Source organism: Nicotiana attenuata, unplaced genomic scaffold (assembly GCF_001879085.1).
Source record: "Nicotiana attenuata strain UT unplaced genomic scaffold, NIATTr2, whole genome shotgun sequence".
Taxonomy (NCBI): Eukaryota; Viridiplantae; Streptophyta; class Magnoliopsida; order Solanales; family Solanaceae; genus Nicotiana; species Nicotiana attenuata.
In genome coordinates this window covers 607,536-619,979 of record NW_017670486.1, presented here as the reverse complement: position 1 = coordinate 619,979, position 12,444 = coordinate 607,536, and the positions used below count along the sequence as shown (strand labels likewise).

The window sequence follows — 12,444 nt, the reverse complement described above, 5'->3', positions numbered from 1 at the left end:
CGGCCTGAGACTTGGTAAAAGCCTACATAAGAAGAAAGATATAAGTTAGTTGAAATGGAGAAGAAGGAAAAGAAAATTTTAGCAACGGGGATTAGTACTTACTCGAGATAAAAGGCGTTGGGCCTCTTTAAAAAGGGTAGACACATCATTGAGATCAGCGGAATCATCAACCCCGATAAAGTAATCCCAGAAGGGATCCTCTTCACAGGAGACTCCACCTATGTCGGAGATCTGTAGAGCCCGAGCATCCTTTATAGCCTCCTCAGAAAAGGCCGGTAGAGAAGGAGATTGACCTATTGTCACAGCCCCGAGTGAGTCGCTCGAGGCTTTCTGTTCAGCCTTAGGGGTCTCAGAACTGGCCCCCTCAGGCATGTTTGTTGATGACCGAGGGATAACCTCAACCTCGGACGATTCGGGGGTGTTGCCCGAATCTTTCTTCGAAGCCTCCTCATCACCAGGCAGGGTCTCGACAATCGCCTCCGACTTGGAAGGCTTGGCGACTGCCACCAGCTTCCTTGCTCGAACCACCAGCGCCGAATCATCGCCCACATTTTCCTCTTCTTCTTCCCCCAGCTGGTGGACCGACTCAACAGTCACAGGGATGAGATTTCTCCTACGTCTTTGGGCTGGAGCCCTTTTAGGTTGGGGGTCCTCGGACTCCAAAACCCTCTTTCTCTTATTATCTTTCCCCGACTTCGGAATTGGGGACTCGACCTCTTCCCCAGGTGAGGTCGGCCTCATGTCAACAACATCTCCAAGGCTTTCATAAAAGAGAGTCAAGTATAAATCAAGAGAAACGTTGCCGAGAAAGGCATCGAAGGCTTACAGGATAAACTTACCATGATTCTTGGCTTCCCATCTACCCTTTGCCAAGTCACGCCAGAACGCTCGGCATGGGAGGAAGTCGAGGCCAACTTCGAAACCCAGTCTTCGAGGTAGGGGACCGCATAAGGCATCCAAGCAACCGCTTCATAATAGATGAAGGCATTACACAAAGCAAAAAACAAAGTACGAAGACTAATGAGTAATACGTTACTTACAATCGGGGTTCCACTTCTCAGGGAACGACAGTTTTTCCTCTTGGATGAGGTCGCAGGTCCTTACCCTCACGAACCAGCTCATCCAACCCCGGTCCTTGTCCTCATCGATGCTCGCAAAAAAGGACTTCGTTGATCGGCGTTGGAGCTTGATTAATCCTCGAAAAAGTCGAGGTCGATACAACCGTATGAGATGGCTGAGAGTGAATTCCAAACCCTCGACCTTGCTAGAAAAGAAGCGGAGCATGATCACTATACGCCAAAACGAGGGATGAACCTGGCCGAGGGTGACCTGGTATCTTTTGCAAAAATTGATGATAACTAGGTCAAGAGGACCCAATGTGAAGAGGTAAGTGTAGACACTTAGAAACCCCTCCACATGGGTGGTAATACTCTCTTCGAAAGCGGGGATTTGTACCACGACCTCGGCCCCCCAGTTACAGTCTCTCTTCACAGCCTTGAGATGGCCCGCCTTTATCAAGCAGATATATCTCGACACGTGTTCACATCGGCCAGGGACCGACGGAGGGTTCTCGACTCTGAAGTCGGATTTTAAGATACAAGGGCCGTGAACTTACTCGTGAGGGAGCGGTTCCACCAACGTTTTGTCACCGGCTGGCCGTGAAGAAGAGGAAGAAGCTTTCTCTTTTTGTGGGACGGTCTTGGAGGTTTTCACCATTGATTCAGGTAGAAAGAAGCAGAAAGAGATGAAAAATGGTATATTTGGTGCTAACTAAGTTGATTCAATGGGTGGTGAAAGAGAAGAGATGGAGAGAGTAAGGAACTTAGAAAACTTGGTGGAGGCGAAAGTAAAATTTGATTCAACCGAAGAGCCTGAATTTATAGATTCACGGCGACGGTTTGGTAGTGCTAGAGGCTGACCGTCACTGGCAAGCATTAATGGTTTGGGGAACTGTACTGACAGGACGTTTCGGTTACTTCGATCGCTTACGTCACGGGGATGACATCATTATCAGGGTCTCCAGAAAACTGAGGCTCAATTTGTTTCTTATTGTTTTACTCTAAGAAACGACGGAACTATTGATGATAGACTATAATTACGTATTTTAGTCGATTATTACACTCTAATTTACTGCACTTTAGTTGAGTTTGCTCTTTAATCGCTAGTGTTTTGCACTAAGTGTGTGTTTTATGCCTTGTAGGAGTGATTCCGAGCTATGTAGATGTTATGGAATGAATTCAAGTGATTTGGATCTTTGAAGTCTGAGTAAAAGCCCAAGGAATTAAGCCGGGATCGTATTCGAGGATCAACGGATGATAGAGCAACAGAAACGAAAAATCGAGTAGGCATATTGCGCACTATCTATTAAAATGCACATAACCTTTCGCTCAGGACTCCATTTGGGCTCCACAATATATTTTTGGAAAGCTAACTCAAAGGGCTTCAACTTTCGTGTTTTATGTTTTTCCAAATTCCAAACAGAACAGGGTGAAAAATGTGCGACAAGTGCTCCGCGGTCAGATCCGCGGCCGCAGACAGAACACTGGTCAAATCCGCGGCCAATCCGCGGCCGCGCACGTCCTATCGAGGAAAAGTGTTCCTTTTCGCGTAGGAGAAGGTATAATTATTTGGGCCCGACCCTACTTGGTATATATACATGGAAGAACGGTATTTTGAGGACGTTTGACATACTTTTGACATAATTTAGACCTAAGGAGGCCAAGGAGACCGGAGATTCAACTTAAGGAGGCAAGAACACACTAGGAGCAAGGCGGAGAATTCTTCTCGAGTTCTTCACTTTCTTCTTCCTATTTTCATTATTGGTTATGACTTTTAGTATTGTAATTTTACATACTATTATGAATAGCTAATTTGTCATCTAGAGTTTGGTTAGAACCTTTTGTAGGATGAATTCTTGTTAGGTTTTTAATATAATTTAGCCTTTGAATTTATCTATTTGTTCAGCTACGTGTTTATTTCAGTTGATTGAATGGCCATCGATTGACTGTGCCTATTTATTATGTGTTGCTTGAGAAAGGATACATATTTAGGTGGTTGTTGAACAATGTCACTCCTAACGTCTGTGAGAAATCAATACAGCGGGTTTAAAGGCAGGTTTAGAAATAACAAAGCCTTGACGTGGTCATAATGAGCGGTTAGATAAATCCAACTAGCGTAGCTCGAGAGAATATGTCTAGTAAATTATTGTAGTTGCTCGAGAGAGAATTACGGCACCTAAAGTGCTCACGATCAGTAGAAAATACATTGGCAAAATTGTAGGGAACATAACTAGAAGGATTCCGACAATTGGGGAAATCATAACTCTAGACCTCCTTAATTTAGTCTCCAACCCTTTGTCTCGTTAGTTGATAATTTTACCGCTTTCTAGTATTTGCTAGTTAGTTAGTTAGATATATAAATCTCAATCTTTATAATTTAGAAAATTATTCAAACATGTCTTTTTAGTGATATTAAACAGATACAGCTAAGACTTAGTTCTCTGTGGGATTCGACTCCGGACTTTTAGACCGGATTATATTTGCAGCGACCGCTTATCCTTTTTAGGACTAGAGTTGGGCGTGATCAACTATCTGTATACGGTGGAAATCGGGACTACTCGATTTCATTCCTTGGTCGAGATAGGAACGTCACGTCAAAGAGCTATGACATCGAGTCCGGGTCGAGGTATACCTCGATTGCGGATAGAAAGAGGCAGACTTCGAGTGACACTGGCATGGCTTGATAATGGAAAAGGCGATATATCGGCGATTGGTAAAGAATCGCGGCAAGAATCTCGGAACGGACGATCTACAGCGGTTAATTAGATATTAATATAATTTCCTACTATAATTAGAAGTGTACCTTATTTAGGACTCATCTATTATATAAAAAGAGATCCCGTTCATTTGTAAGGGGCATCATTATTCACTGATAAGAATATATACTCTCATTACTTTCTTGCTATTTTGCGTACTGTTCATCAGAGTTGCTTTATCATTTGTTATTCTTATTATCACATCTCGAGACTACCACAAGTCGAGGTCGAGATTTGGCTAGCATACTGGTTTGATTTATTTTATCCTCTAATTTATTCATTTATTTTCTTGCTTATCGATTGGTACTTGACTGAATCACATATCCTTAAAACCATAATATAAGTTTAATTGTTACTCGAATTTTAGGGTAAACAGAATTAAATACGGCTATTCCACCAAAACAAAAAAAAAAAAGGAAAAGTGGAGCAACATGCACAAATTTTAGTTAATGTAAAACATGCAATTAATTAAGAGGTTCCTTAGCAAACACAGATTGTTCAATCACATTCCTTTACAAAATTGTTTGGTAAAGTTTTAAATGATCTCAAACGTCCTAAACTTTAGGCACCTAAAGTTTACAATTTTATCCAACATGAAGTTATTTAATGAAAGAATGATTTTAATTTTAAAGGCATAAAAGTCTATTAATATTTCAAGGATATTTTCGTCGTTCAATATTTAGCGTGAAATATTCGTGTTATAATAATATAGAATAGATATAGATATAAACAGATATATAGCCCGTTTGGATTAACTGATTTGAAATAGCTGATAAGCATTAGGAGCTGAAAAGCACTTTTTAGTGCTGAAACTGATTTAATAAATAAGCAATTACATGTTTGGATACAAGTGCTGAAATTGATAATAAGCTGCTGCGTATTTGCTAAAAAAGTGTTGATAAGTTCTTTTTATGTTAAAATGACTTAAATAACCTTAGAATTGTTTACACTTATAAGGACGTAATTTCTTTAAAATTTTAGATTCCAAATCGATCCAGATACAAAATATTCTATTTGTCATTTTATTTTAAATACAATTGTGCTTAGATAAGATAACTTTTGTGATAAATATAATTTATTTTATGATAAGCATGTAATCATAAGTTATAATAATTAATTAATTGATAAAGTTTCTCAGTAAAAAATAAACCTAAATAGGACAAAATATTTGAAAAGAAACAGACATTGATACACCAAAAATTTGATATGTCCTCATTTATTAGGTTGAAATAGTACTTGAGGCAGTGAGTATCGACATCATAGTTTTGTTATAAAAACGAATATTTTAAGGATAAAATAGTAAAAATTTTGATCAAACTTAAAAGTGCTTATAAGCTAAAAATTCATAAGTTGGGGGTGACCAGCTTATGACTTTTTAGCTTATTTTTGACTTATAAGCACTTGACTTATATGCACTTTTAACTTTACCAAACGCGTAGATAAGCCGAAAAGTGCTTATAAGCTGATAGATATAGAAATATAAATATAGATATAGATATAGATTATTAGTCTCTAGTACTCAAAAACTTTATCAAAATACTCGTAGTTTACTAATATTATTATTTTTTAAAAATATTTTTCACATACCAATGAAACACTAAAAAACATCTTCAAAAAAGATATTTTTCATAAAAAACATCAGCTACTTGGTAGTTGGTAGTTGACTTCTTTCCACTTTTAGCCACCTACCATCTTTATCTCACTTCTTTAACTTTCATATAAACAAAAATCAGCAACCATTCTCCGATCATAACAACCGGCAAAAAATGGAAGTAATCATCCACGAAACCACCACAATCTTCCCTTCTAAGCCGCCTTTCTCCGAAAATCATGTCCTCCCTCTCTCCCACCTTGATACCGACCGCAACCTCAATCTCACTTTCCGTTACCTCCGTGTCTACGTCAACCACACAACACAACAATTGGACCCATATGAAGTTCTCACCTCCTCCCTTTCCGCCGCTCTCGTCCCCTACTACCAATTCACCGGCTGTCTCCGTCGTCGTCCGTCGGACAACCGCCTAGAACTTCACTGTCAAGTAGGGAGTGGCATTCCTGTAATTCTGTCCACAGTTGATTGTACCTTGGCCTCTATTAACTACCTGGATGATCCAGATTATGAGTTTGCTGAGAAGTTGGTACCCGACCCGAGAGATGACGAGGCATTGAACCGACCTTTGATTCTGCAGCTGACCCGGTTTAAGTGTGGTGGGTGGGTTTTCGGAACGGCGGTTCACCACGCGATGTGTGATGGCATGGGATCCACGCTGTTTTTCCATGCTATGGCGGAGATTGCTCGTGGAGGAAATGGGATGAAGGTTGAACCGGTTTGGAACCGGTCGAGTTTGCTTGGACCGAAGAACCCACCGCAAGTTGAGTTCCCGGTTCATGAGTTTCTGAGTTTAGATAAGGATTTATCGCCGTATTTGGAGTCAGGTAAACCGGCGGTTCGAGAGTGCTTTGAGGTGAAGGATGTGTGGTTGGATCGGCTTAAGGGGTTTCTAAATGAGCAGTCCGGTTTAAAGTATACAACTTTTGAAGCTTTGGGAGCTTTCATTTGGCGAGCAAAGTATGTCTTTTTCCCTTTATTCCAAGTTTTAATGTGTTTGGGTTTTTTATTTTACTTTTTTATCATGAAATTCAGGAGTCTTAATCATTTTCTTTTTATTATGTACTCCATTTATAGATGAAAGCTCTTCTAATAAATGATCATGTTCGAATAAAAAGGGATGCTTAGGTTGATGATCACTGCTAAATCGGCTTAGTTATTTGATTAAATGTCTACAGATGAAATGCCATTGAATAATCTAGTGTTTTTAGTATGTCCAATCGAGGTCACCTCAAATTCTTAAAGTTTAATTTGTTCCTTAATTTTTCTTCTCCCTTGTCATTGTCCTTTTGTACTCACCAGTAATTTTAGAAAGGAAAAAAAAAGGTATATGCAGACCCTTGATATAATAATAGTTAGCTGATATATCTTGGGAGGGATTCACTTATTATTATATGCACAAAAATGGTGTCATTTGAAGAAATTGGTAGTCATATGTTAACTGTCTAGCCTAGGGACTGATCTGTTAATGCTTGTGAAACAGGGCAAAGGCTTCTAAAATCCCAGGTGCTGAGATAGTGAAGTATGCCTATCTAACCAATATCAGAAGAACAGTGAAGCCAGCATTGCCAGCAGGATACTGGGGCAATGGTTGTGTGCCAATATACGTGCAGCTCCTTGCAAAAGACCTCATCAATCAACCTATTTGGAAAACAGCAGACGCGATCAAGAAGAGCAAGAGCATCATCACGGATGAGTATGTTCGTTCGTTAATTGATTTCCAGGAGCTGCATTATGATGAAGGGATTACAGCAGGGAATAGGGTGAGTGCATTTACAGATTGGCGGCACGTAGGCCACGAGACAGTTGATTTTGGATGGGGAGGTCCTGTGACTGTCTTCCCTCTGTCTAGGCACTTAGTTGGGAGTGTTGAACCTTGCTTTTTCTTGCCTTATTCTTCTGCTACTGAAGGTAAGAAAGATGGTTTCAAAGTTTTGGTTTGTCTGCAAGAAGAAGCCATGCCTGTTTTCAAGGAAGAGATGAAACAATTGGAGCATGGCCTTTCTTGATTTACTATATATACAGGTCCTCTATAGGGATATTATGTAATATTACCATGAGCATAAATTTTGTGGAGGGCAGAAATAGCAATAAACTAAGACAAAATAATTATGACTTAATTTGTAACTTAATTTCTTTTCTTTGCAATAGCAAAGTTTTTCACAGTCATATTGCAATAAGCTTGTTTAATTTCTTACGTTATATACTACTCCTATAAGGTTTGCGTTTGTACCCACCATGGGGTTGCAAGATTCACCAGGATTTATTCAGTTAATTTAAATCTGTGCTAGTTCTTAATGATTATATTTACCTTTGGAGAAATTTTACATGAAACTAGAAAGTTTACACTACATCAACCTAAAAATGATTTACTCTGTCAAAGGATAAAAACTTAAATTCATATACGAATGCAATATTGGACTAGTTCTTAGTTTTTGTACATATGGCTTAGTTAATCATGACATGTTTTCACTTAAGTTAATCATGAGCTAATTAAGAGCTTTAGGTGGCTTGCTTACGTGAGTGTAATATGTAGTATTACAGGTAAAACAATGACTACATGGCGATAAGTGTTTTATAACTTCCAAAAAAAAATATTAACCTAAATAGCAACTCATTTAATCGCTTAAATTTAAAATAATCGGAAGCATAATATATATATATATATATATATATATATATATATATATATATATAAAATTCATGTATGGTATGTGTATAATTGCATATAATTGATTGTCACACCTCCTTTTTTACACATTTACTCCGAAGGATAATGTATAAGGGAGTTTTTCCACTTTAAGTGACATTATTCGAAATGAGATTATTTATTTGTTTTTAGAGTCGCCACTTGGGATAGGATCGGCTTTCGGTGCCCCAAGTCACCGGTTTAACTTGAATCCCAAATCGAGGAAAATTTCGACTTCCCAATTGGAGTTTGCGAACCAGAAATTCTGAATAAGGAATTCTGTTGACCCGAGGGAAGGTGTTAGGCACCCTCGGATCCCGTGGTTCTAGCACGGTCGCTTAAATTATTAAAAATGGCTAAAATCTGAATTTTATACATGTTCCAACCAATAGTGCAATTTTAAGATTATTTACCGCTTTTAGTTAAATTTTAAGAAAGTGAACGTCGTTTAAAAACGTATTTTCGGATCACGTCACATGAAATGCACCGGAGCCTCAAAACATTTTTATTCAACGTTTTTGGATTTGGATTTGGGTCGCATGAAATGCACACCCGTATTTAGGAAGGTAAAATTATTAAAAGGCGCGCCTAAAGCAACTAACGTGTTATTAACTTGTGCGGGAGGCCATGAAATTTCACTAAATGGCACGTCCCGAATTCTAAGTATTTTAATATGAACATTTAAAGAGGGCCACACAATTTATGAATTTTATTTGGCTCAGCGCACCTCATTTTTATTTTAAAAGGCCAACCTAAAAGAACTACAATTTTCTATTAAAGATTGTCTCTAAAAGAGAAACCTAATTAATTAGTATTGTGAACTGCTATTATTAAAAGTAATCAAGGACATTGGGCCTCAAGTTCAAGTCCACACTTGAACAAAAGGAAAACCTCTTAATTCAAGTGTGCTACTTAACTAGGAAAGCCCAAGACCTATGTCACAAAATTAATCCCACGACCTTAACACGATTTCGAGACTTCAGCATTTCATTTGAACTTGGCCCAACAGAACAAAAGTGAACTCATTTTTTGCGGACTACCACTAGCCTTGGGCCTCGATGCAAACCCAAATGGGAAGGTAACCCTGGGCCTATGGACGAGCCCAAACAAATTATTGAAAACAGTTTCCAGCAATTGGATTCATTAATTGGGATAACAAACAAAGGGAAACAGTTTCCAGCAATTGGACTCATTAATTGGGATAACAAACAAAGGGAAACTCCAAATTCAATACGACTATCAATTTAATTCTAATTTGCCACTCAGATCTTAACTTATTATGACATAGAACAAAGGGAAACATTTAGAGGATGTGACAGATGAACTAACGTAATCAGACTCAGTTATGATATAGAAATTGCTGTTTTGATTTCAAAACTCAAATGTAAAAGGGGGCATGTGGAGTGTTTGGCTGAACTTAGCACACATGCTCATACACCTCGAAATTTACAGACAAAACTGAAATGCTTAACATCAAATTCAGGGATCCTATTTTTATTGAAATATAATTTTTTTTTCATTTTTCCTTTGAATCAACATGCTGAAATTTAGGTTTAAACCTAACAGCTAAACTAACAGACTTATCTATATGAATTATGATTATGCATGCTCATATTATATCTACAATCTAATTAAAAACATGAAAACTTGAACAAACAACCTTAACCAAATTAAATCTACTATCAATAAACACTACATTTCATCATGCTGAAATTCAAAACAGTCCAAAGCAGTCTAAACGGTCCAGACAGTCCTAATTATACAATCATCAGGAGTCAAACATCAAATGCTAACATATGAACTAACATAATCTACAATTAATATCAGTTATACAGTCCAATTATACAATCTAGTTGTACGGTCCCGCTATATGCAATTAATATCAAATGCTACTACTACATAACCCATCATGTGAAATGCTACTACTACATAACCCATCATGTGAACTAACAGGTGCATAAATAAGCTAAACTTGAAATCGACATGAGTAATTGGTCATTTATTCAGCAATTCGAATACAACTGTGGATTTAGTCCTTCACACATTTGAAGTTGAAGAATACCTGGAATTAAGGCAAATGAGAGAAGAAGGAGTCAGCAGTGGCAAGCAAACAATTAGCAATTGAAACCAGCAGCACGGGATCGATTTTGGACTCAAAATAGCCTCACAACAACCTAGGAAGGAATGACAAGGGAATAGCAGCAACAAAATAACCAAAACAAGCTTAATTGAACCTAAGTTGACTCGAAATTAAACCCAGGACCTTCTGCAGTTTCAGCACCCGGACACAAGGAATATTTCAGCTATTTCTATCCCTATTTAAGCTGGAAACTCAAATCAACACCCAGAGCTTGAAACTAAACTAAGGAACTTTAATAGAAGAGCATTTTTTGGAGTTTTTCTGCTATATTTGGTTTTTAGAAGGTTTCAGATCAAGGAGGGAGTCTCACACTCTCAAATTTTAGCTTTTTGTCTTTGAATTTGAAATTCAAAATTTTTTAGATGTTCAAACTTGTGAAACAAGGCAGTAAAGACTGCCTTTTATAGGCAGAAACAGGGCAGGAAGGTTCTGGAATTCCTTCACTCAATTTCCCCCCTTTTTATTTTCAGATTTTGTTCATTAGCCCCTAATATTTTGACTTGTTGCCTAAGTTATTATCCTAAGTTCTTGAAATTATAGCTAAAGCCATATTCTAGAAGATTCTAGGGGATTCTATCTTAATCTACAGTATTCCTATCCATCTCTAAATACCTAGATTACCCCTGGACTCCCCTGAAATTACTAACCTAATACTAAACCAAACCTCAAACTCTTTTACCCTAGTTACAGATTACCAGCTATAACCAAACAGTTTAAACTTTGAACTAACTAATCTAATTGGACTCTAATTTTAATGAACACTAATACCTCATGGTCAAAACAGTGAATTAACCATTATCTAACAAGTAAAAATAAAAACTAAAGTAGAATTCCTATCAACAGCACACAATCATGCATCAAAGTCGAACATGCAGAAATATGAATCAACAGAATCGAAATTAGTGATAAGAAAACTGGACAGAAAACAAAAATCAAATTAAACTAAACTACTCAATAAAGTAAAAATTAAGGAACTAACCACTGAGTTAAACCAACAATATCATAACAAAAATCAAAACAAAACTAAAAATCAGAAATTATGCGAACTAACTCAAAATCAAAAACGAAAATTAAACTAGGAATTAAAACTATGGAAACAGAATCAATCAAGAAAAAAAATGTAATCAAACAAAGGGAAGGAACTCACTGATTTTGGTCTTCTATTCGATTGATTCTCGAAATTGGTTTTTGTTAATGTTATATGCTTATTTTGTTAAAAATAAAATATATAACATTAATAAAATCATTCGAGTACTGAAACTCCCAAAACAGTGTTGAAACTTGAAAACCCTAGATCTAAAATTTGTAGGGTTTCGCTTGGATTTGAAGGATTCTAGTTGCGGATTTAGGAAAAGGAAGGTGAGTGGAGTATATGGTATTAATTTGGGGCCATTTGGATGTGGCGCCGCCATGGGCGGCAGAGGCGGCGTCACTGTTTTGAATATTCGAAAAGATGGGCTATGAATTGAGGGAAAACATTTGGGGCGTTGGAAAGAGGAGGGGAAGAGGAGTCGAGGGTGTAAATTTGGGCGAGTTTGGAGACCGTCCGCCGCCGTGAGGCGATTTCCGGCGGCAGTTCGCGGCGGAAGACGGTGAGGGTTAGGGTTTGAGTGTGGGGTAATGAGAGAGACGGAGAAGGGGGGTAGGGGGGATCTCCGACCGTTTTATATTAAAATGTCCCTAGTTCCTGACCGTTGGATCAAGGATCCTCGACGGCCAGGATCTAGCGTGACAAAACGACGCCGTTTTTGAATTAAAATGGGCGGACCGGTTGAGGGTATGGATCTGGGCTGATTTTGAAGTGGGTTTGGGGTCTGGGCTTGAGTTTTTGAACAAAGATGGCCCAATTCCGGGTCCCTTATCAAGAAGACTTCCTTTTCTTTTAAAATTCTTTTATTCAAAATTATTTATTTTATTTTGATTTTGATTTTGTTGGATAAAAATAGACCTGATTTAAATCTACAATTGAACTAATTAAATTTCCTAAGATTAGCTATATCCTAATTTTAAGAGAAAAATTAAACAAAAGTGAAATTAAAGGAACAAAAAAATGTGAAAGGATTATTTTTGTTATTTTTTCTCTTATTTTCAATGATGTTTAATTAATCTAAAAAAATCTAGAATTGGGTCCTAGATGCCAGTATGCTATTTTGTAATTTTTCTTTTCATTTTTTATGACAATTAAAAATGCA

The 12,444-nt window shown here is 37.6% G+C and overlaps 1 protein-coding gene across 1 annotated transcript; it reads left to right on the top strand.

Moving 5' to 3' along the window:
* Nucleotides 1-5,465: 5,465 nt before the first annotated feature.
* LOC109240123 (spermidine coumaroyl-CoA acyltransferase-like) lies at nt 5,466-7,625 on the top strand. The gene is made up of 2 exons (XM_019406749.1): nt 5,466-6,383; nt 6,907-7,625. Exons 1-2 carry the CDS (start codon nt 5,581-5,583, stop codon nt 7,430-7,432), a joined length of 1,329 nt encoding a protein of 442 aa, XP_019262294.1. The 5' UTR covers nt 5,466-5,580; the 3' UTR covers nt 7,433-7,625.
* The last annotated feature ends 4,819 nt before the right edge of the window (nt 7,626-12,444 follow it).

Coding starts and splice junctions, on each gene's coding strand:
- LOC109240123 (XM_019406749.1), top strand. CDS start 5,581: ATGGAAGTAATCATCCACGAAACCACCACAATCTTCCCTTCTAAGCCG. Junction 6,384..6,906: donor GCTTTCATTTGGCGAGCAAA/GTATGTCTTTTT, acceptor CTTGTGAAACAG/GGCAAAGGCTTCTAAAATCC.